Below are 25,182 nucleotides of genomic sequence, written 5' to 3' on the forward strand. Positions count from 1 at the left end.
TGATATCCCACACCATGGGGGGGTCATGTTTAGCGTATGGAGCTGGGGGAAGAAGAAGGAAGGGGTGGACATTCAGAGTGAGGGCGTTTGCCTTCCCAAGTTACTGTTACATATGATGGAGCCCTGCTGTCTTGTGGATGGTTGAACACCTACCTGCCCAGAGGAAGCAGGGAACAAATTCCTTGTTCTGCTTTGCATGCATGGCATTTGCTTTCCCTAATAAACTGTTTTTATTTCAAACCATGAGTCCTCTCACTTTTCCAGTTCTCCCATTCCCACCAGAGCGGAGCGACTGAGCAGCTGCAAGGGGCTAAGTTGCTGGCTGGGGTTAAACCATGACACAGCTCTCAAAAAAACCCAAACATCTTTTCTAAGAGTGACTAAAGAGAGTTCTTTTGGACTGTGAACAGCATTACTGATGTGCATTGTTACTCAAGATTCAAAGCAGCACTGGACTTAGAACAATTCTAAAGCAAATTAACCCACACCAGTGCTCTCAGTGAAGTTCCTAAGGGTAAGAGCACTCCTCCTTCCGGTGTTCCATCACTGGGAAGTGTTCATCAGTGTGAAGTATTAATAAGTTGACTTTGTCAAGTGCATTTTTAGGAATACTCACCTGAGGAGCTGGAAGCAGCACAAGGAGATAAAGTCTTGTTGCGAATGGCAGACTGATTCCGTGTGCAGCCTGGACTCCTGGTGTTGATGGCAATAACCTTTCCTGGAGGAGTCAGGGACTGGTCCTCCTGAGCAGGCTTTATAGGTGATGTGGCAATGGAGCTCATCTCGGGCGTCTGAAAATGCACATTAAATGAACATTGTGTGCTGGTACAACAAATGCATTGTGAAACTCACAAGGAAGCCTTAAAATTAAAATCTGACATATTACAATACCTTAAAGTACTCTAAGCAATACCTCCTAGTGGGGGTGAGGGGCAGCTGAAATTACCTTCCTGCCCATTTAACAGTGTTGGATGTCACCAATTCAATATATTAATTTATGTTACAATTGGGTTAACACTCAACAAGCTTCATGCAATGTGCTGGATCACTGCAGGATAGAAAGAGAGAGGGGAAAAAAAGGTGTTGGTTTTAATTCAGTGCAAAACTGTTTTTCATAAACTCCATCCAGAGGGCTGCTTTGGTGAGAAATACATATGGACAAAAACATTTTAATTCTCTCTTAATTCTAATCAAGTAGAGTTTTGAATTTTCCTCCTTCTCTTTCACACTGTTAACACAGCACTAACAAGAGCTACATGCACTTCAATAATTTTCCAAGCCAATCCAGTTGTTTCATTAAGTAGTTTAAACTGTTTCCTAGAAACCTCTCCCTTTTTAAGGAATCTGTGCAATCACAGGCTTAAAATGCTCAACTGCAATGCCACTTCACAGTTTGTTTGATACTGATGATTTTCATGTAAGGAATGAACCACAGCAGAACTGGCTGCTTTGGCCGTTACACGTTACAGATTATCTGGAGAAAAGAGCAGGCATGGATGCAACCAATCTTTCCTCTTAAAATACCCTGTGGCAAAAATATCATGGTTCCTGTCATTATTTGATGAAATGCAACTTTCAAGACGTCTAGAGTGCTTTCAGTAAGTATCTCCCTGGCCTTTGCAATATCACAATGTTCATGCTGCAAGGAGAGTATGTTTTTCTGAAAAACCGCGAGAATGAAGTGGTATTTGACAAATGAAAGGTTGTGTTCCTTCTTTTTGCTGGAATGTACAAAATGGTACATATCCTTGAAGAGCTCCTTTATTGTTCAGTAGTACTATGCTATTTTGATTAAGACATCAAGAGTATGAAAATGACAGGAAAACACATGCAAATCCTGACTACTGTTTTCTCCCTCTCTTCAATTCCTCTCCCCGCAAGTCTCAGGGATGTCCCTTATAGTTTGTGATTGTTTCATCATGTCATGCCTAGCTGTCACCTGTGTCACCAGAAGTAAAAGCAGATGCCAAAGAAGAGACAGTATCCCAGTATCACTAGAGGACACAAAATGATTCACACTACTACCTTTAGTGTTAGAATAAAAACCCATGACTTTATTACTTGACTCCAGTATTTATAGATTTTCGACAATGACCAGGGACTGGATAATTAAGTTACCACCTTCACAAGCACATCCATCAAAAGATGTTTCTTAGAAGGAATGCCGATACATCTATGTTTACAGTTACTTTCCTGAGAAAGTAGCTACAACTATGAAAAACAAGATCAGAAGGCTCAATTTCAGGGTGATAACCCAGATCTGTGAGATGTCAGACCAAAAGCCTTTGCAGTTTAAACGAAGTCTGTATCTGGAGCTGCATCTGAACAAAGATGGGTTTAAATTTATAAAATCCTTCATTCCATGTCTGTAGAATCAGAATCAAAAGGAACTTTGAGGGGGCTAAAGCACCAACAAACAAGGATCAAAGAACTCCGTGTTTGGGAACAGTGATACATTTGCATCATGGGTAGAACAGATTCTTTAGCTCATCATATCTACCACAGGCATTTGAGCAGATCTGTTGAACTCTGTCTTTTTAAAAGATGTTTTACCAAGTTTCAGTTGGCTGCACTGGGTGGAACTGTCTGTCCAGGTATCACTGGGGAAATTCTTAAATACAGGTTGCAAAGCACAAGAAGGAAAGAAAGTTCATTCTGTAAGGTCTGCCTAAAGAGGAAGGTATTTTTCTGGGACTGTTAAACAGCTGTCCTGAAGTCTGATTTACACAAATCAACTATGGCAGGCATAGTTCTATTGACTCTGCTATTCTGAAGAAAAACATTCTTTTCACTCTCACACAGTGTAATTTGAACTATATAAACACTGAAAATCAATGCAGTTTTCATATGGAATATTAATCTCATCCAGGCTCCATTTCCCACAAAAAGTTGCATTAGATGATCCTCCAAAGCCCCTTCCAACCTGGGCTAAGGTTCCGTGAATCTGAGAGAACAGAAGGCACCTCACCTCACAACTGATCTTTTGAGCAGTCATATTTGTGGATGCTAGCTTTGGAGCAGGCTGTAGGCCCATGGCCTGACAGGCCTGCCTGAGAAGCTAGCCTGGGAAATTCATGGGAGGATTCAAAACAATCCTCAAAGACAGAAAACAGCCTGCAGGTGCTGTTTTTCTGATTCCTGTGTTTTCCTTACAGGAGAAGGTCAGGGGGTGGTGGACCCCACTGACCAATGATGGTAATGTAGTATTTTACTAACCAATAAGAGTTTCCTTTCTGTACTCTTCACGAACTAGTCTATATAACATGGCTGTAACAATAAACTAGAGATTCTCTCCTGTTCTGACTCCCTTGAGAGTCCGTGTCGTTCTTCCTGCCGTTCCCAATTAGAACGACATCTAGTGACCCCGACGTGATGATGGACCGACCCTCCGAGGTCTGATAACCCGACGTGATATGCAGCCGACCCCCGAGGTCAGAAAGCAACGCACGTGAAGACATCTGCTAATCCCCTGAGGGTAAGCAGCGAGCGGGAAAAACACCGGCCCTTCCCCCTAGAGGGGAAAGTGGAATTCTCCCGGGCTTTCCAAGAAGAAGCTGGTTTTTAACCAACGGGATAGTGAGCCTGCCGGAGAGCGGGCTTAGAACGGCTATCTTGGTGAAGCAGAGCTTGAAATCCCGGGTCCAAGCCGATAGCGTTTGCATAACTGCATTCGCGGAGCCGCCAAGATAAAAAATTTTTTCATAATAGAGAACTGTGATTTAGCTGATAAGCAACTTGTCAGCTTTGCATGGCAAGACGCCTTGCTGAGCATGGGACTCTGTATTCCTAAAGAAGATATACGCGCTTTGTTCCACTGGGTGAAAGCGTAGGTGTTTGCTGTGACTGTGAAGGATGTGTTTAACCTTGAGATTTGGTGGTCAGTGGGAGACCACCTGTGGACTAAGCTAGCTGCGGGAGATACCAGTGCGTGCAGCTTAGCAGCAACTTGGGGAGTGATTTTTAAGGCACTGGAACAGTGCCAGCCTAAGAACAGTGAAACCGAACTGTGTAGCAATCCTTCAGCTCTGCCCGGACCCTTAGAGAACTTTAGCAGCGGGCAGGAGCAATCCGTGAGCCAGAGATCCCCCTCTCCAGAAAAACTTGAGTGCCCGCCCTCCACGGAGCTCGGCGTGCAAGTTTTACCAGCAGAAAAACAACAGAAGAGCGAAAATCGCTCGGCTCTACCTTTACCGCACCCACAAGCGCCGCCATCGCCAGCGCCGCGAGAACCGCCTCCGCCTGCGCCCTCCGCGGAGCCCCCGCTGCGAGCACTGCTGCCAGCGGCCGCCGTGGAGCCTCCGCCGGTGCCCCGAGTCCCCACAGCGGCAGCAGCAGCGGCGAGAAAAAAACGAGAGAAAAGGTGGAAAAGAAGGAAGAAAAAGCTAACTCAGGACGCCGCCCGCCGCCACCGGCCGCGGGCCGGGCGGCCAGCCGGGCCCCCTAGCTCCGGTCAGCTGCAAAAACCCCCTAAAAGCCGAGCCGAAGCCCGGATCTGGAGCCGGGGCCGGAGCCGTAGCGAGCATTCCCCCCCCCACACACCCATCCAAAGTGCCGGCCGAAAAGCGGCGGGGGAGGGGGGGGGGAGCCCCTTTCGCTCGCGCGCGCGCGCCCTCTGAGCTCCTTTCTTCTGTGCCGCGGGAAGCAACGCGAAACCGCGGAGCCCGCGCGGACGCCCCTGCTCCCCCCGCGCGTGTGCGCCCCGCGCGGAGCGAGCCGCGAGGGTCGGCGCGAAACCGCGGAACCCGCGCGGACGCCCCTGCTCCCCCCGCGCGTGCGCGCCCCGCGCGGAGCGAGCCGCGAGGGTCGGCGCGGAGCCGCGGGACCTGCACAACATCCCCGCGGCCCCGCGCTCGCTCGCGCTCCAGCGGGGAAGCGGCGGGGAGGACGGGGAGCGAACTTCGCTCCCCCTCGTGCCCGTCAGTGCGGCCCGCGCGCGCGCGGACCGTGCTACAGGCGCCAGGCCGGGTTCTGTCAGCCTTGTGCTGCCAGGTTCTCCTGCGAACTCGAGCCGCCCCGCAAGACGATGCCGGAGCTCGAGCAGTGCCCCGGCCAGCACGCGTTCCACCCCGCCTTGCAGGGGGTGAGCCGCACCAGGGTCCTGCGATCCCTGCGAGACCCAAATTTGCTCACCCTGACCACTTTAGTGTTCTTTTAAACTACTATATTGACAAGTTAGACTGTCAGTTTAAACAGACTAACAATGTTTTGTATTAGTTCACTGAGTGAAAGATATTTGACTCAACCGTCAAATCCTTGCAAGGAAAACAATCTTTAAACATCAAAATCATAAACCAAAATTCCAAATTAATATCCATTCCAATATCTAGTAAAAAAACCACTTGTACCGTGTTTGTTCTCTCTCCTGCAAGAGCCCAGCAGGATGTTACAAACACTGTACATTTTTTATTTTTTTTTCCTAAACCGAAAAGGTGAGTTGTGGATGCTAGCTTTGGAGCAGGCTGTAGGCCCATGGCCTGACAGGCCTGCCTGAGAAGCTAGCCTGGGAAATTCATGGGAGGATTCAAAACAATCCTCAAAGACAGAAAACAGCCTGCAGGTGCTGTTTTTCTGATTCCTGTGTTTTCCTTACAGGAGAAGGTCAGGGGGTGGTGGACCCCACTGACCAATGATGGTAATGTAGTATTTTACTAACCAATAAGAGTTTCCTTTCTGTACTCTTCACGAACTAGTCTATATAACATGGCTGTAACAATAAACTAGAGATTCTCTCCTGTTCTGACTCCCTTGAGAGTCCGTGTCGTTCTTCCTGCCGTTCCCAATTAGAACGACACATATTAAATGATCACTGGAACACCAGTGAGATTCACAGCAAACCAGAAGCTAAAACGCAGTGTAAGAAGCATACTGAAGCAAACTGTAGCCAGCTGTCTTGTGTTGTGGTTTTTGAATAATTTAAACACAGGAATTTCCAAAGCTCTTGACATGGCTAGTTACTGATTTATTGTGAATGCACAACTGGGCAATTATTCCCCAAATGAAAGTAGAGTTTAGAATTCATCTGGAGCATGAATAAGAGCTACTTACTGGTTTGGGATTAACTTCAGTAGAGATGAGTTTCAGAAGGCAATTCAAGAGTCTCTGTTTGTGAAAGGTAGGACATGCAGGGACAGCACTTGACTCAGATGTTTGCTCTCTAGCATCCTGGGTTTCTGGCTCCAACACAGTCAACCAGTCATATTCCAGCTGCAGCTTGTTCGGTTTGCCCATCATGAGGTAGACTTCAGCCAGTGTAAGGCTCTCAGAGGTTCGCAAACTCCATCCTTCTTCTCTAACTTGTTGGAAGAGCCGACTTGGGTCATCCTTGAGAGACTTTGTACTGGATTGTCCCTGAGGTGGAGGTGGAAACAAGGAGCCCAGCTTTTCTTGAGAATCCTCCATTACTGCATCTGTGATATCCTTGGCATCAAGCTGCTGGCCCTGGCTGTGGCTGGCCTGAGTTTCACATCTGCTGCTGCCAGGGGAAGCCACACCACCTCTCAGTAGCTGAGAACAGGAATCAGAGGTCTCTGCACTCCTCCTGCTTGGAAAAGCCACTGGAGAAGCATTACCAGGTACTGAAGCAGAGTCCTTCCCATGCAGTTTGTCCGTGCAAGAATATTTCTCTGGGACAATTAGGTCCTGGCAGGACTTCAGGTACCGTGGGAATGGATCGAGCAGAGAGAGCTCCTCCACGTCAGGGATCTTGCTGCAAGCGCACGCTGTGCTGTACGAGGGTAGCAGAGCAGCCTGGTCACTAGCCAGAGGCTCTCCAGCCTCCACACAGGGGGCCACTGAGCTCAGCTTTTCCTGGTGCCCTCCTGGATCCTGAAGTCCAGAAGGTGGTTTCTGGAGGGAATTAGTGATGCCAAGATTTAAGGCTGTTCCTTCCACGAGGACAGGCTCTGGGGCACCATCTTCAGTGCTTGCAGAAACTTCAGCTGTAGGCTGTAATGTTCTGCTGGGCTCTGTAGTGCTCTCTGCCCTTCCCACACCCTTACCTTCCATTCCCCGCAGGTATTTCAGCTGTCCCCTTGCTGTCCCCTGCCCACTCTGTATGCCAAGGATTTGGGCAGGGGGGAGTAAGTGAGAATCTTTTGTGTTCTGTTTGCATTTGCCTGTTTCCTGCCAATGCACAGTACAGAAGGCCTTGGAGTGGACCACTCTGGCTACCCCAGGCAGTGGAGTGAGAGTACAGTTCTCCCCTGGAAAGAGATGGAGCATCACTTTCTCCTCTGAGAAGCTGCCCCTTGTTTCTGAGTCTCTGGAGTCTTGAAGTTGCTGTTCTTCAAGTGTTTTACGCTAAAAAAGATGTGTCAAAGAATTTAACAGTCATCTGCCTCTTCCAAAAAAGCAACTGGGAGCCTATTTTGCAAGTTGAAAAAAAAAAAAAGAAAAGAAAACCTAGCTGATTGAGGACATGTTCTCTGTTCAGCACAGATTATAATGAAGACACTATAATCAGAAATTAGGTCCTTTATGGTGATAAAGACTGCAATGAAGACCTGTTACAAGCCCAAAATAAATATCCATTCCAAACAAAATTACATCTCTCTGTTTCACACACCACTGTAATTGTAAAAAGAAAAATCCCAATCAACAAACCCCAACAAAACCAAGCAAAAACCTCCAACATTGCACAGCAAAGCAGTCTCTCATGAGTGCAGCAAACTCCACCTTACATACCCTGACATACTTCAGAGTTTCAAGTGCTTTGCTGCTGCTTTTTCCAGGCTCACAAATAAAACAGAAAAGACTGAATGAAAGGCCCAAGAAGAGGATAAAACCTACATGTCAGAAGGACTAGGTTCAAAACTCAATAGCTTTTAACTCACAAATCCTTCTACTGCATGGATCAAAGTTCAGAGGCACAGACACCCTGAACACAGTATAGCTCAGACAGTGCAGAGATACATTGCTGGTAGCAGCAGCTACCTCAACAAGAAGCTTAAGCCTTCATTGGTGAAACTGCACAAAGTGCAAAAAGCTGTCCTTAATCTCTCTGCTGAAACTGGAAACAGAATTGTCAGTTATTATCCAGGCTGTATGGGGGTCACCCACTAATAATGAACCAGGCTAAGTTTGCTGTTTAAGGAAATTAAATAAAGGCAGGAACATAATTTTTTCTTAACTAGCTTTCACAGGATCATAACAGAGAAAAGTTGAAGTAAAGGCAGAACCCTATGGGATCTCCCACAAAAGCTTCCATTAGTGATGGTGAGACTTTACATCTATCTTTACCAGGCACTGGTACACTTATGAAGTAGATTCACTTTTCCAATACAAAACTGAACTTGGAATAGGAAGGGAATTGCTCTCAGGATGCAGCATATGGAACAGACTGAACAGGAAAAGGATACAACCCGCACTTCATGGAGAGCCCACTTCTGCTTCAGGAATTCAAGGAGACTGGAGACCTTCCGATGTAACTCCACAATCATCCTGTACACAAGAGAAGCAAAGCAAGGGAACAGAGAACAACTGTCAGCAGGAGCTCCAAGTCCTAACCTTGATGCTAGAAGGGGAATTAAGGAATAAACTGGCATTCTATAATGCCAGCACAAAAAACACTCCCAAGCACTATGAAAAAAAAACCACAACAAAACAAAAAACATGTTACCCCACAACTTTAAAATCTAGGTTAACTCACAACTGTGACAACTCACTCATTATAAAAGCCTGTCAGATAAACCTGACTGCTGTGATTCAAGAAACTATTTTTTGCCAGATGGAAGAAGATAGGAAAAGATGGCAGGACTTAGTGAACTGCAAAAGTGCATGCAAGGCATAAAGCTACTATATAAAGCATAAAAAGAAAGAGAAAAAGGGGCACAAAAGATTCTTAAACATTTACTTTTTGAAAACATTTTACTAAATAAACCTAATGCAGAGAAGAGAATGGATATTTTTATCATCTTTGGTCACTAAACTGAAGTGCTACATTTGAAACAACACAGTATCATAAAAGCCTTATGGTTGCTGCCCTAAGTTCTGGATTAGATGTAAGTACCAGGATGAACCCCCACTGATGACACTGAACAGCTGCACCAACAGTGTTTTGCAAGGGATTATCTACAAACACCTTCCATGCTGCTTTAATCATTGGGTGCAAGTAAAATGTTCAGAGCCTTGGTACAGCACCTCTGACCACTGTGTATGCTCCCTTCTCTCTGTCTATGGTACATTCAATACAAATTTTACTAGAAACTAGGCTACTATCTCCATATACTTGCCCTCTGCTCTGACATTAAGTGGCACAAACTATACTCATCTCCAAAGCTAGTAGCTCTTTCATTACTCAAATTAAAAGATATCAGTAACAATGGTAATCTGATTTTCCCACGTGATAACTCATGTTTACAAACCATGAACTATGGCTGGACAAAGGCTTCAGACTAAGTACACTTTAGGCCAACTGCTTTATAAAAGATGAACTCCCCAACTGGCAAAGAGAACCGTGAAGAAAGAGGAAGGGGCTAGGATGCTTGCTCATCTATTTGCCTGTTCTGAGCACCACAATTAGTTCTCCATTACCTAAGCCGTGGGTTCTGGGCAAGACTCTGTACTCGAGCCCATGCATGGTTATTCCGTGGTTGCAACTCCACAGGGACCTTGAGAGGAAGTCGTACTGGCTTTTGGTCCTCTTCATCACTCACACCTGAACATAGATGAAGCACAAAGGGTCAAAGCAAAGAAAACTTAGTCACAACACTGTATGCTCAGTTACACAATACGAAAGGTCAGACACCACCATCACCTCCAGAAAACTTGGGCAGTTCAGCTTCATCAGTGGAGCTTTCTTCCTTAATTACCTTTTGTTTCAATACATTCTTATCCTTGAACACAGCAGTGGTACTGGGGATTCCAGCTGAGCAAGCAGTGTCAAAAATCAGATGTCTGGAAACTTTGAGCAAGTACAGTATTTCAGACCTTTGAACAGCCTGATTCTACTTACTTGGGAACGAGGAAGAAAAATAAAACCCAAAATGAAATCAGACATAGCTGAATAGGAGAACACAAAAAAATTGAAACTGTTCAATGCTAAACGCTATACTGCTGCTGATTCACTGGCACCTTCACATACAGTGAAAGCACAGTGTGTAAAGCAGCAGTGAACTGGTCTGGTGTGGGTGTTTCCTTTTCATCTTAGCTGGTAAGAAAACTGGGTGAGTCCTGAAGTTCCTGGTGTTACACAAGCAAACAGGCCAAGACAGAATACTGTGCCCAGGACAAACACGCAACAGTTGAAATTTCCCTGCCAGTGATGGACACACCAGAACAAGCCTGCTCCCTTTCTATACTTCCAGCCATCTTCTAGAACACCTTCATGTTCCAGCATCTTTTACTCACCATCTGGATCACAGAGTTTCTTCAAAGCCCTGCACATGGGAGCTTTGATACGCAGGTTTCTACCTTTGTAACGAACAGTTGTAGCCCTGGATATATAGAAAGAGAAGTAGTTAGAGGACGAGTAACAACAGTGTATGAATACAGACCTATTCATCTTAGGCCCTGTGCTCTTCACCATCTTAATGTATGAATTGGACACATGACTGGAAAGGATACTAAGCAAATCTGCAGATGACAGAAAATTGGGAGAAGCTGTGGACTCCCTTGAAGGCAGGGAGACTCTGCAGAGTGCTCAGCAAATAAGAGGACTGGGCAATCACCAACCATGTGAAGTTCAACAAGGGAAAGTGCCAGATTCTGCACCTGGGATGGGGCAGCCTATGGACAGACTGGGGAATGAGATGCTGGAGAACAGTGCTGCAGAAAGGACCTGGAGGTCCCAGTTGAGGGCCAGTTGGATCTGAGTCTGGATCAGAGTAATAAAATACTGGAACGGTCTGGCTGGGGAGGTGGTGGAGTCACCATCCCTGGATGTGTTTAAAAAAAGACTGGATATGGCTCTCAGTGCCATCATTTAGTTGAGGTATTAGGGCATTGGTTGGACTCGATGATCTTGAAGGTCTCTTCCAACCTAGTGATTCTGTGAGTCAGCAGTATCCTGGAGCCAGGAGAGAAGTCCCTGAGCTTGACTTGAGCACCAGGTCAAGCACTGACAGCCAGGCCAGGAAGGGGATTGTCCCACTCTGCTTTGCACTGGAGTGGCCTCACCTTGAAGTTTTGGTGACCACAATATAATAAAGATATTAAACTATTAGAGAGTGTCCATAGGAGGGCAACAAAAATGGTGAAGAGGGAAGCCATATGAGGACTGGCTGAGGGCACTTGGTCTGCTCAGCCTGGAGAAAACAAGATGGACAGGGAGACCTCCTTGCAGCTACAACTTCCTCATGAAGGGGAGAGAAAGGGCAGACACTGATTTCTTCTCTGAGCTAGTGACCAGTGACAGGACCTGAAGAAATGGCTTGAAGTTGTGTCAGGCCAGGTTTAGGTTGGGTATCATGAAAAGCTTCTTCCCCCAGAGTGCTCAGGCACTGAACAGGCTCCCCAGGGCAGTGGTCACAGCACAAAGCCTGACAGAGATCAAGAAGCATTAGAACAATGCCCTGAGGCACAGTGTGACTCTTGGGGATGATGCTGGGCAGGGCTGCTGGGCAGGGCTGGGAGTTGGACTTGATGATCCTCATCCCTTCCAACTCAGCTTATTCTGTGATTCTGTGACCAGGGACACAGAGCAAAACATCATTGTGACTACAGGAATGAATACAGAAATGTAAGGGTCTACAGCGCAAGTACACAGAGCATTCAGTCTTTCCTATCACCTTACTTTTCTTTGTAGAAGTGCTATGCTTGTGACTCTCCTCTTCCAGACTTTCATGAAACACTTGTTTGTCCATTCAGGGAGGGACTGCTGTTTTATAAGTGGACCAGGATTATGTTATTTTAGTTCAACACAGACAGCTACTTCATAAAAGACAAGTGGTTTTGATTTAGTCTTCTGTTTATACTCATGACTCTTAATTATAGGGAGAAAGAGTCTGAAGTTTTTGCAGAGCCTTGCATCTGGAAATATGATCACTGTATCTGGTGCATACATGAGATCTTAAGAGCTTTCGAAGAAGCCTGAACAAAGTAACTTTTTACAGTACGAGTTCACTGGTTTAGCTTCAGTATCACTTCAGCAGTTTCAAAGTTCCTTAAAAGTCAAGAGCTCGTTTTTGTTTTCACACTGTGAAACTACTTGATTTCTTCACTCCATCGGTCCTGTTTTCTTTTTAGGGACTTAAAAGGCAGACATTGAGCCCAATCAAATTACCAATGGCATAATTACTTCCTAATACTTAAAGCATTAAGGATATGCATTGGCACAGAAGCAGCAGGATTGAACACAAGTCCTTGCAATAAAAAGAAATAAATTATAGAGAATATACTGTAAATACTGTAAGTAAAACACCATCATGCAGGAAGAGCAGTTGTCTACAGTGCTAAGAGGAAAATTTGCAAAAGGGCAGCAGAAGTGAAACCAGACCTGAGAAGAAGGAGCTGATGTGGTGAGCAACTCAAAAGTTTCAATTACTGAACTGTGAACTTCTATAGATTTGGAATATTCCTGGGCTGGAAGGGCAGATTTCCTTTCAACTTAATTCTTGGAAACAAGAATTGTTTGAAGACAGCTGGTCCCACCAACAGTGTAAAGTCTCTGTCAGTGTCTTCCAGTGTAAAGACTCTTAGAGAGAGACACAGAAACCCTTGTGGATATCTAATCAATAAGTTAAGGATGAAAAGTAAAACCTCGTCCTGGGGCACCTCAGCCTTAGCATGAGACTCCATATCCTCTTGTATTTATCCTTATATTAAAGTGTAGATATGATTTTATCAGAAAACCAGCATTTTGTACAATGAGTCTCTTCTCTATTTGTTACCTGTTTTAATATAGCAAATTCTTTTACCTACTTGTGCAAGCTGAGACTCTCCTCTTTAATTTTAGCTAATGTAATTCCTTATTATCGAATGTGCCTTTGAAGCATGTGAGTGACGAGTCGGAAATAGCATTATTATTATCATAATTATTACCTTGACAGTATAACAGTGCAAGTAAGAAGAGGTCTGGCGAGAGAAATATTTTTTATATTAACTGATATGACCACATAAACCAATCAAATTTTTTGGAAATTGTTTCATCACATGAGTGGAAGGTGACTGAAACAAGGGCCTGGCTGCTCAGATGGCCTGGAAGGTTTGCTCTGCCTAAAACAGCTGAGCTAACTGATCTAAGAAAAAGAATAAAGAAGAAAAGTGCTATTGTTAATTTTTCATATTTTCTATTTCTGTTGAAGAGCCCAGCTAGCTGGTCATAAAGCATTTATTGTTGAGTCAGGCTTCCTGGTAGTTGTTCGTGCTCAATTTGTCTGCCACCTGTGCAGGTGGACCTTGGGCTGTAGGTATCCACCATGTGTTACCATAGAGCAGCTTATAAATGAACATGTATGAGCATCACAAACTCCTGACTGCATCTCTATCTGTGCTTCAAAGGGCAGAGAAATCAGAAAAAAAACCAACCAACCCAACCAAAACCCAAAACAGAAGACAGAAAAGTGTGAAAAATGCAAGTATATTATGGAAAAGATATTTTTTGAAAAAAACCAAAAAACACCAAAAACCAAACAGAATAATGAAACACTAGGAGGAAAACCACATTGGAGGAAACCTAATAACTGCAAACCTGCTGATATCTATATGGAGAAGCAGGAACTACTGCCTTCCCTGAGCATGAGGGGAAATGGCACAGTTCAGAAGTTGGCAAGCAAAATATACCATTCAGTAAATGAAGAAACACAGAGCACACATAAATGTGACAAAACATTAAAGACTTCCCATGTAAATTTTCACCCTGCCACTACAGCACTCTTCCACAACTACAGCAATTAATGTTATTTTCATGGTTCCCTCACACATGCTTTAGAATATCCTAGCTCCCCACATTCAGGTGTTCTGCTTCCCCTAATTCCCTTTTGCATTAAGTACGATTAGCTTCAAGCAATCTAACACAGAGTATTATTACAATCTAATATTAAGAATAACTTATTATTAAACTAATATAAAAGTAGATATATTTAGACACTATAATTTTCTAAGTGAAGTCTGTGGCTGGGAGACTGAAAAAATACTATTTCTTCAAATATAGGGGAAAGCATAGTAAAGGAGTCAGTCTGCAATAGAACTACTCTTAGCTTCAAAATACGTATTTTCTTCTCCTACGTGGATGTCTCCAAATGCAGAAAAGGGTAAGTCTTAAAAACAGTCACTGTATTGATTATGCATTCAGAATTACCAGTCTGATTTGACACCAAGAACATAACCTGTCTACTTAAAATGGTTTGGTTTATATATTATTTTTTTCAGTATGAACTGCTATTTTATGATCAAGATTTTTAGAGCTACAAATTTGTCCTCAGCATGCCAAAGAGCTTTCCCAAGTAACTGGAAGAAAGTGAAGAATCACTCCTATCCCACATAAAGTACATTCAGAATCTGAACCAGACAGAGCAATTAATGCCTGTTAATGGTTTCTGACTTTCTTACCTTGTGGTATAAAAAGCCTCTCTGATTGGGGGATAAAACCACATACACAACCAGATACTGATGAGTGCTCTGCTTAACTGTGCAAAGTTACAATACTTCTTTAATTAGGTGTTTCTTGTGTGGATTTTTTGGTGGTTTTGTGGTTTTTTTGTTTGTTTTTTTGTGTGCGTGTGTTGCTTTTTTTTAACTTACCCAAAATTCCACACGTTTACAAAAAGATCGAGAAAATATTTGTATTCATTCATATGTAGCTTTTTATTAAATGTAATGTGTTGCAAAGCCTAAGTTAAATAAAAGTGTTTCTCCCCTAAAAATGAACCAAAACAACAAACCTTCAGTTTAGATTTATTTAAATTAGTTACTGAGCAGTTCTGCTATACCACCATAAACTTTTTTTCTTGTTATACATCCTAATCAATGACATAATAAATGCGTAGTAAAATTAAAATGCTGCAATAAAAATTTTAGCACAAAGGACTGGACAGAGAGTGGTCCTGTCTTTCAGCAGCTGGAGTAGGCCAGTGTTGATCTGAGTATGCTGAACTACTCAGAACAGTTATAGAAGCTGACAGAATAATTCTTAGCACCCCCTTGCATTTACGAAGATATAAACTCTGATCTATTTCCTGCAAGATTCCCCATTCATTCAACAACTCCTGTACCACTGGCTGTTGACTAGCCTCGTTTGCCTGTTACTGACATTCTGAAGACAAGTACAGAGACGTATAACAGCAAATAGCCTTAACTCCAGCAGCCAAACAGGGATATGTCACACAGAGACTTTGCTGGTACTTACCGCAGTCATCTGACTGGAGTTGTCAGGCACTCCTTACTATCCATGACCTGGTTTATAAGCTCAACTAGGAAGTTTTAAAGTATGGTTTTCTTATAAGTCTCTCACAGGGTCATTTGTTTTTCCATACTTCATGAAATTAGTACAGAAACCAGAGATGCAAAACAAGCACTGATTCAGAGCATGTAACTCCAGGGTCTGGAGTCATGCTGCAAATAAATTGCCGGGTAGCTCCTCAAACCCTTATCCTTTCTTGACTTTTCTTAACAATTAAACGAAGAGGAAGTTTACCTACTTAAGGAGCAGATCATCAGAATAACGTATGTTCACATTCCCCATTTTTAATCACTTTGGATTCACTTTCTTTCACAGCTCTCCTCAGTGACGAGCCTTACAAAGTGCACTGCATTCAGAAGAGGAGTGTAACACTTGAAAGAAACATGTTAGGAACTGCACAAAAGAACTGATTACAAACAGGGAAGAGGATTATAGAATTGTACCATCACTGAGCAAGATGGGAAGTTGAACCAACCAAGGTATATGCAATGTGTTTGTTTCTGGGAGCTATGAGGCTGCCCTGCATGTGCAGGTGCAGACATCCAGGTGGTAATGAAGACACAGTCTGCTCTTCTTCAGCTGATGAGGTTCACCATCAAATGAGGTAAGGGATGCAGGAGAAAAAGGGAAGTACAGATGGGTCTCCCATATGTAGACAAAAAGCCTATGCAAAAGCAACTAATTCTGAACTGGTTAATGTTATGTACACTCTAATTCTGGTGCAGAAGGTTAGCATTAATACCTTCAAATGCAAAGAGTCCTGTTCCCAAAATGGTTTGTTACAAGACTGGCTTTCATGGAGTAGTAGCAGTGATTTCACAGAAATCACTAGCCCTCATTAACAATTATTTAGAAGAACTAAGGCCTGAATCATGCAAAGTGATAGACTGATAGCACAGCTCACTAAACGTCATCAGGCTCATTTGTTATGCTTTAGTTTGTTTGGATGTCCCAGTATAAGAAAGGTGCTCTAGTATAGCACAGAGTGACTAAACCAACTGCTGATATTCTGAACTATATAGATATTCGAAACTACAGATGAAGGCTCATCGCAGGCTCACTTAACTGGTAACTCCAATTTAAAGAAGTAATTTGCTTTAAGAATAATGCTGTTAATTATACTGTTCATATTTTCCTAACTGTACAAAACCCAAACCAAATTGGAATTTCTCTCTAATTTAAAACCAGGCAGTTAACAGAAGAATGAACAAGGGATTCAACCATCACATTGAAGACCATCAATACAAGCACACTGTACAAATGGCATCTCCCAGGAAAAGAAAGGTTATTCAACTCCTAAGAAACTGATCTGGAAACTCTATTTGAGAACACCAGAAAGGTGCAACACCAAGTATCCATATTATGCTGGGTAAAGTCAAAAGACTGCAGTGGCTGAGGTGGCAAACTCCTGCTCCTGTCTACAGTTGAGTTTACTTCATCAATAACTTGTCTGCTACACTAAAAGCAAGAATGAAAAAGGTAAAAGCAGACCTGCAATAGACAGAAAATAACGATTTTTCAAATCACTTTTAAAGATGGGATTAAGGATACATCAATGCCTCCTAAGTAATCATGTGCCTTGTCCTTTGAAAGATATTTCACTTTAAAACACATAAAATCTAAAAGGTGAACTACTTTGGAAAAAATGATGCACAAATACATCAAGTATGCCCTCATTTCTAATAATACACTTCTAATCCCTTCTGCATTCTAGGAGTACATCGACTCATAGACTGCACCCCCAAATCCTGCAATACTCTCTAGAAGTGAAAGAGAACATTCGTTCTTAATGTCAAGGAGATGCAAAAGTCACTGGAGGGCTGGGGTCTCCAGTCTGCTGAAGGGTCACTTCAGGTCTGAAAGTCACGACTTGTGAGCCCTGCTGAGGCAGAATGGTTTGGAGATGAACCCTCACTGCAAGAAGGACATTAAGGAGCTGGAGTGTGTGCAGAGATGGGAATGGAGCTGGGGAAGGGTCTGGAGCATAAGTCTCATGAGGAGCAGCTGGGGGACTCAGCCTGGAGAAAAGGAGGCTCAGGGGGGACCTTCTGGCTCTGCACAACTCCCTGACAGGAGGGGACAGCCAGGTGGGGGTCAGGCTCTGGGTCAGGTCCCAGGGAACAAGGGACAGGACAAGAGGAAACAGCTTGAAGTTGTGCCAGGGGAGGTTTAGATTGGATATTGATATTTTTGCACTGAAAGTGTGGTCAGGCAATGGAACAGGCTGCCCAGGGCAGTGGTGGAATGACCATCCCTGAAGAGACTTAAAAGACCTATGAATGTGGCACTTGTGGACAGGAGTTGGTGGGTGCAGGGCTGAGGTAATGGTTGGACTTGACGATCTTGGATTCCAACCTAAATAATTCTGTTATTTCCCTGAGTGAATCCACATGGTTAAGTGCTGTAGGTTCTGTAAAGAATTCTCATTTAATTATTTCATTAAACTTAATCCATAAATATTTATTATTAACAATTATTGGCTTCATGGAAAAGGGGAGAAATATCCTAATACAAAACAAGTTAAGAATGGAAAACATCAAACTTCAGCTCTCAAAAATTAAAAAAAACACTCAAAACTTTGGATGGTCAATACAACAGTCAAGTTGCTGAACAACGCAGTTTTATGAGTTTCAGGAGTAAGTTCTTACTTACCCGGCTTGAATGAGCTCATTGAGTTTAGCTGCGTTCTTGTCATCCATACCTTTTCAGTAAATGAGATAACACAGTGAATTAAGATTTACACTGTTAAACCCATGGCCTTCTCTGTGTCCTGCTGGGTTTTCAAAGCTATTACATTTCATTCTTACATAGGACTAGTGTGCATAAATGTGCTGTAAAATAGATCTCTGGAAAGTTTTCATTTTCATAACATGCAAGCTTTACATGATCCTTGCCACAAAAATTACTTTTTACATATGGATTAAATGACCCTAGTTTAGATACTACAGCCATCTTTGAACACTGGGCTTTAATCTGACACTGGGGTATTAAAAAGCAAAGCTTCTTCCTGCTCAATTTCTGTTACTAAGGCAGCAAGGCAGAATGAAACAGCATCCTAGTGTTTAACACAACAAAAAAATAAATAAAAATTAGTAAAGTGCTAGTGCAACCCTCACTTTTTTCTATGCATTACAGAGTATGTTTTTCAACAGACATTTTGGTAACTTGATTTATATGACAGTTAGGCCCAGATCTATTTACTGAACAGTTAACCTCCCTCTGGCAATGCTAAAAGTATTTCTGGAGTGTTTTTCTGTCTTAATAGCTCTCAGTAAGTCTTCTCCATTTCTGTGACTGTGAATACCACAAGAGGGAAAAAAAAAGGTGTGGGGGGGGGAGGAAGAAACAGTTTTCCACAGCTACAGAGTAGACCTGTCATAAGTGGGTATAGAGTCTTGCAGCTTGAGTACATTTGGTCTTGAAGACAAGAATTTTTCAAGTGACAGTGGGTAAAGTATGTAACCAAGTCCTGAAGTTCTAAAACAACAGAAGCACAGAGGCTACAAGCATTGCCATGGTGACTGTGTGAAATCTTACTTCCAGTCATAGCAAGAAGGGTCTCCTTGTACAAGATGTGAGTACAGGAGAGAAACACTAACACTGATTTCTGCTGACAGGGCAATGTGCCTTGCTTCTGCACCTGCTTTGTCATCAAACAGTTCAAAATTGCTTCTCCAAGCTGACCACAGGTTCTCCAATTAACACACTGGAGATCTTTAAACAAACAGAATAAAGTCAGTATGAACATTCACAACATCTCATTCATTAACTGTTATGACAGCAATCCCAAGTAAGGAAGTAGCATAGCAAAAAGCCCTTCCCAAAATCCCACAATCCTTTAAGGAATTGTACATGTTCACTCATGAACGCTTTCGTGTCCATTTCACTTTACAACTAGTATGACTTCACAAAGAAGTGAAGGTATTTTGATGGTTTTCCATATCTCATAAACTAAACAAAGCAGGTAGAAGATGCACTATGATGTAACACTGACTGTACAAAAAGCCTGGGTACAAATGAAAAAATACATGGATAAAAAGGTGTATGCACATGGACTGGCACATACAGGGCATGTTCCTCTGCCCACTCTTCAAGCCAGTCATGTCAGAGCTCTTGCTGGTCTAGAAGCCATGAAAACCGTAGGAACCACATCCTAGTGCTCATCCCCACAGTGTGGACAGTAGGGGAGGGTAGGGATACTCTCTCAGGTGAGATTCCACCTGTAGCTCTGGGTGTCCCAGCATATGAAGTACTTAAAAGAAGGCTTAAAAGAAAGACAAGGACAGACTTTTTAGCAGGGCCAGGAGGAACAGGACAAGGGTTGATGGTTTTAAACCACAGGAGGGGAGATTTAAACTACCTATAATGAAAACATTTTTTATTACAAGTGTGAGGAGGCCCTGGCACAGGTTGCCCAGCGAAGCTGTGGCTGCCCCATCCCTGGAAATGTTCAAGGCCAGGTTGGATGGGGGTTGGAGCAACCTGGTCTAGCAAAAAGTGCCCCTACCCATGGCAGGGGGTTGAGACAAGATGGCCTTTAAAGTCCCTTCCAGTCCAAACCATTCTGTAGTTCTGTGAACCTAAGCTCAGGTATGTTACTAATGCAATTAATCAACTGCTAGTAAACAGCAGATCATTGTTATGGCACATACTCCTCCATCTCCACTCATTGATACAGAGAAAACCAGACTCTGGAACTGACAAGGTCAGAACCCATCTTGCTTAGCCAGTAAAGTTATTTCCAACTATGATTTGTGCCTTTTCACCTTCAAGGTACAGTAAGAAAACATTTAGGGTAAAACTTAGAAAAAGATACCACCCCAAATTTTGACTGCATAAGCATAAATAATTCTGGGTGTAAATGCTATCATTGACACACTTAATTGCTTAGGTTTCAATAGCAATATAATAGGTCATCTAAGCTATCTATATGTTTTCCTATCATCTGTGGGCAATAATGCACTGGATTCTGCAGACAAACTCAAGAAACCTATCAAAGCAGACTAATGCAACAGACTAAGAAGGTCTGTAAAAATAAAAATATATTTAATGAAGAAGTAACACCACAGATTACAGCAACAGTCAAGAACTCAAAAGTGGAACTGAACTAAACACTGCCAACCTCAAGGGTAGTGACTTCTGATGCTATCATATAAAAATAACCTGAAGTCATTCATACTCACATCCCCCGATCTTTTTCCTTAGTTCCCCATAGCAGATTAAGCCATACAGCTCCAGGGAAGATTTTTTCAGCCCTTGAGAAAACACTAGAAAGCAGAAAAGGTGTCAGTGAGATGCAGGTTGCAGATACTCATTTCAACACTGAAAAGGAGAGGATTTGTATTTTCAATGATGAGACAAATCAGATCAAAGGCAAAATTAAGAAAGAAATTTCTGTTTCAAGAAACACTATAATGTGATTGGTTCACCAACTTCCTTTTCATGGCATTTTTTAGATTACAGGAAAACAAAGCAGCTTACATAGAAGTTATACAATATACTGCTCAATAACATATATATATAATATATATAATATATATTATATATAAATAATATAAATAAAAAAATATACAATATAACTGCTCAATATGCAAAATAAAGCTAATCATAATAAAGCTAGTTCTTGTATCAACTGTTTACAAATTCTAAGGGAAATGTCCAGAAGCCCCCAAGGAAATGCATACAGAACTCTTTTACATGAAAATTCAGAGGTGGATCTGGATTTTCTAGAACATTTTTTGTGCACACAAACATACCATAAGAGATTTGACACAAATTCTAGATTCTAAATTTTACACAAAAAATTGCTGACATTTTATTCAACTTTGCAAGAGTTTTTTTGTCCTTTCTCTCCAACACACAAGACGCAAACATTACTGCTAATAGGTCTAAAGATTTGTGACCACAAGGACAGTTTTGTGGTTTACAAATTAGTGAAAATATTTATCCTTGTCTATTCATCAAAACTTTAGTTCTCTTTGATCTCAAAATCCAAGCACACATACTTCTACTAATATTAAACCTAATCAAACTACTGCACTGATTTGTTAAATGCCTTCAGAAATGATATTCTAGACCCCACAGATACATAACTTTTTGTTATTCAAAAAACACATTAGCTTCTTCTGTGGCATCTTTTTATTTTAAAAATTCTTCCATACTGTGTTGGCTGCAACACTGGCTTTTAAATAAAATACTAATGGCTTCATCTAAGTGCTGTCTTGTTTTGAAAAAAGGAACTCACAAATGCACCTTGTGCCAGGTAGTTTAGATACTCAAGTCCTCCTCTAGGTAACCTAAGCTCAGGAACACAGAAGTTCATAAAGCAACTACATACTTGTAAGTACAGTATGTACTATCATACATAGTACAATAATAAGTGTATTGTACACTAGCTTTGCATTCCTTCAGCTTCTTTCTAGCCATATCCATTTCTCCTTAATGAGTTACTTTCAATAACGCATTATTTTTAATTTCAAGTGAAGTTTAACAACACCAAGTGCTAGGTCCTGCACTTTGGTCAAAACTTCCTGCAGCACTACGGGCTGGGGACAGTGGCTGGACACTGGCCAGGCAGAAAGGGAGCTGGGGTGGTGATTGACAGCTGACTGAAGATGAGCTAGCAGTGTGCCCTGGTGGCAAAGAAGACCAATGGCACCTGGCCCAGATCAGGAATGCTGTGGCCAGCAGGACCAGGGCAGTTATTCTTCCCTTGTACTCAGCAGTGGTTGGGCATACCTTGAGTGCTGTATCCAGTTCTGGACTCCCCAATTTAGGAAGGATATTGAGATGCTCAAATGTGTTCAGAGAAGGGCAGTAAGGCTGGTGAAGAGTCTGGAACACAAGCCCTATGGGGAGTGGCTGAGGGAGCTCGGGTTGTTCAGCCTGGAGAAAAGGAGGTTCAGGGAAGACCTTACCACTCTCTACAACTCCCTGAAAGGAGGGTGTAGCCAGGTGGGAGCCAATATCTTGGGCAACCAGTCACAGAATAAGAGGACACAGCCTTACGCTGCATCAGGGGAAGTCTAGGATGGACATCAGGAGGAAATTCTTCACAGAAAGAGAGACTGAGCATTGGAATGGTCTGCCCACAGAGGAGGTGGAGTCACTGTCTCTGAAGGTACTTAAGAAAAGACTGGATGTGGCACTTGGTACCATGGTCTACTTGACAAGGTGGTCATAGGTTGGACTTGATCTCAAAGGTCTTTTCCATCCTAGCTGAGTCTATGATAAAGAGATTGTATTGTACACTAGCTTTGCATTCCTTTAACTTCTTTCCACATCCATTTCTCCCTGATGAGTTATTTTTAACTTGAGAGGCTTTGGCCACAAACTGTAGACGAATTAACTATCCAAACTTTTGCTGATATTTAGGAGCTGTTCAAAGACCAAAAAATTAAACCACTACAAACTGCCATGATTTATGTATCTTAGAATACACTGTCAGATGGACAAGAAAACTCCGGAGACTATTACTTAATTAACAAGCTAATGGGAGAACTGACATTTTTGACACCTAAAAGTCAGAAGAACTGAATCTTAGAAAAATCTGGTCACCCTGAAATATATTTCCTTAGCCTGTTATTCGGATTAGGCTACCTAGAGACTAACTTGAATCCTCTCTGCCTATTCCTAAGTAGTATGGATTTGATAAAAATCCATTCTCAATTATCATGTTACTATTACTGTTATAAAACACCATCAGCAGTTTATTTGACTTCCCAATTTTGTTTTCATTACACCAGTTGCAGGAGGAGGGAAAAGAATGGGAAGGGGAATAGGGCACTGAGAATCCTAAGTTATTGAACCCATGGTACAATTTCAAACTTCTTTAAAGTGGGAGAAAATATGTCACCATTTACACTTGTATCGGACTGTTATTTGTTTCTACCTTCCCCCAAGAATTGCAAAGTGGTGCTGGGTCAGTTTGCTTGATGGAGCCATGCCTGATTAATGTTTAGGCAGTTCTCCTTGAAGGTGTGCTCCTGAGAATACAAAACATTTCCTTGAAGTTGGTTTATCCCCAGTATTAACAGCAGGACCTGTATTTACTATGGTGGGGTGAATTCACAGAGTAACAGTGACATAAATGCCAGGTTTTGAGAAGTATTTTTCACAACACAAACTTGGTAGGGCCATGCTAACAAAAATAAGAAGTGAGACACTGTGGGCTCCCCATTACTGAAGGCATCCATGGCCAGGTTGGATGGGACATTGAGCAACCCGGTCTAGTGGAACGGGTCCTTGCCTATGGCAGGGGAAGGAATGGGATGGTCTTTGAGGTCCCTTGTAATCCAAACCATCCTGTGGTTCTACGACTATGTTCAGTATTTATTTCCTTCTCAGTGTTTATTTCCTCACCTCTAAAAGGCAGGACTCCAACCCTTGCACCAAGCCCATTTTGGTGAATACTAACCATTGTCAAAGTCAATGTATTTGGAGATCTTGTGCCAGGTGCGGTAGTAGAAGTGCCGGACCTGCTCCTTGTTCTTCACCATGCTTGCTGGTTTGCCTTTCTTCTTGTATTTCAGGGCGATGTTGTTCTGGATAGCTTCAAAGTCCTTCCCATGCTGAAGAAAGAATAAACCAAATTGAAATACTCAAACCCAAACCTGGATCTTGTCATACGTCAAGTCAAACAAGGTGAGGGACTTTGGGGTTCTTTGTGGGAAATTGAATTTCAATGGCCATAAACAAAATTTTTGGGGATCAAAACTCAACAGTGGAAGAATGACATTGGCTTATTTTGTTTTATGTGAAATGCAATATAAATGCCAAATTAATTACTTTCCAATTTCTTTAACTGTTTCAAAATAAAAACAGTAAGTTGCTAGCAAATTAAAAAAAATTACCCAACTTTATTTATAAATGTGTTAAGTAGCAAGACTGAAATAATTGATTTTCTCCCTGAGCATTCTTTACTTTCTTCTGCATTTCTCCCACCATTTCTAACTAGAGTAAATTAAAAATGTACTACATTTACCAGCTGCACTTTTATTTACAGTACATTTCATGTTACTGTTACTAGGGGTAAAAAATTTGAGCTTCAAAAGATTTGATTTTATACACAACAACTCCTGCTATCACAATTTTTTTTGTATTCAGAAAAGGTTGGAATGGATTTAAATACAAAGTACGAAAGCCTCTTCTGAAAGGCAGTGCCACAAAATGAATGGTAGGAGGGACTGAACAAACTGAGTCTCAAATCTACCTTAAAACAAATTTTTAAAATTTTTCCTCACTATTCAAAAAATCAGTGGTTTAGAAATTATTTGATTCCCAGGAATATTACTGCAATTCAGAGGAGTTAAAAAAAGTAAACACTGTTTAAGTGTTCATTTTGTCCACAAAATATAAGTATGTAATACCATGCCTATGATGAAAAAAAAAAAGATTGAAAAAGATTTACAAGTGCAAAGAAGACTCCCCATCACTGCTTTTCTTTTTATTATTGGCATGCATTTTCAAAATAGATATGCTGTTGAAATAATCACAGGACCAGCATAAGCTGGAATCCATCATATATATCATAAGAGACAGAAGATATGATGATGTAACTTTTTCATGTCTCTCAGCCATAGGACTGAACTGACTCTAGCCTCTTCATGGCCAAAGACTAAACAGAATTCTCTTTAGAACAGATGGAGAACAATCCTGTTTGGTATTATTAGAGCAAGTGTGTTGCTTTTGAAAGTTCAGATGGGGGCATTATTTAATTATGTTTCATTTGAAACAAAACTCTAATTCAGTAACAACTGAAATTATTTTAAACATTCATTAATAAAATTCAGAAATCTTTCCTGTGTATTTAAAGAAAAAACCCAAGAAGCCTGACACTTTTGACA

General features: G+C 42.1%; 1 protein-coding gene across 5 annotated transcripts in view; it reads right to left on the reverse strand.

Annotated features, from left to right (window-relative positions):
- Positions 1–25,182, reverse strand: part of CRAMP1 (cramped chromatin regulator homolog 1) — a 52,712-nt gene that overhangs the window by 15,434 nt on the left and 12,096 nt on the right. For all 5 annotated transcript variants that reach the window (XR_009278754.1, XR_009278753.1, XM_058849506.1 and 2 more), the window contains exons 4-11: positions 23,754–23,907; positions 20,521–20,604; positions 17,990–18,038; positions 10,348–10,433; positions 9,532–9,655; positions 8,358–8,439; positions 6,046–7,299; positions 617–791 (exon numbers count right to left, since the gene is read on the reverse strand). Coding sequence is in view for 3 of the 5 variants with exons in the window: in XM_058849506.1 (XP_058705489.1) it covers positions 617–791; positions 6,046–7,299; positions 8,358–8,439; positions 9,532–9,655; positions 10,348–10,433; positions 17,990–18,038; positions 20,521–20,604; positions 23,754–23,907 (2,008 nt within the window). In the remaining 2 variants the exon portion in view is untranslated. The remainder of the gene's footprint in view (positions 1–616; positions 792–6,045; positions 7,300–8,357; positions 8,440–9,531; positions 9,656–10,347; positions 10,434–17,989; positions 18,039–20,520; positions 20,605–23,753; positions 23,908–25,182) is intronic.

Source organism: Poecile atricapillus, chromosome 14 (assembly GCF_030490865.1).
Source record: "Poecile atricapillus isolate bPoeAtr1 chromosome 14, bPoeAtr1.hap1, whole genome shotgun sequence".
Lineage (NCBI taxonomy): Eukaryota > Metazoa > Chordata > Aves > Passeriformes > Paridae > Poecile > Poecile atricapillus.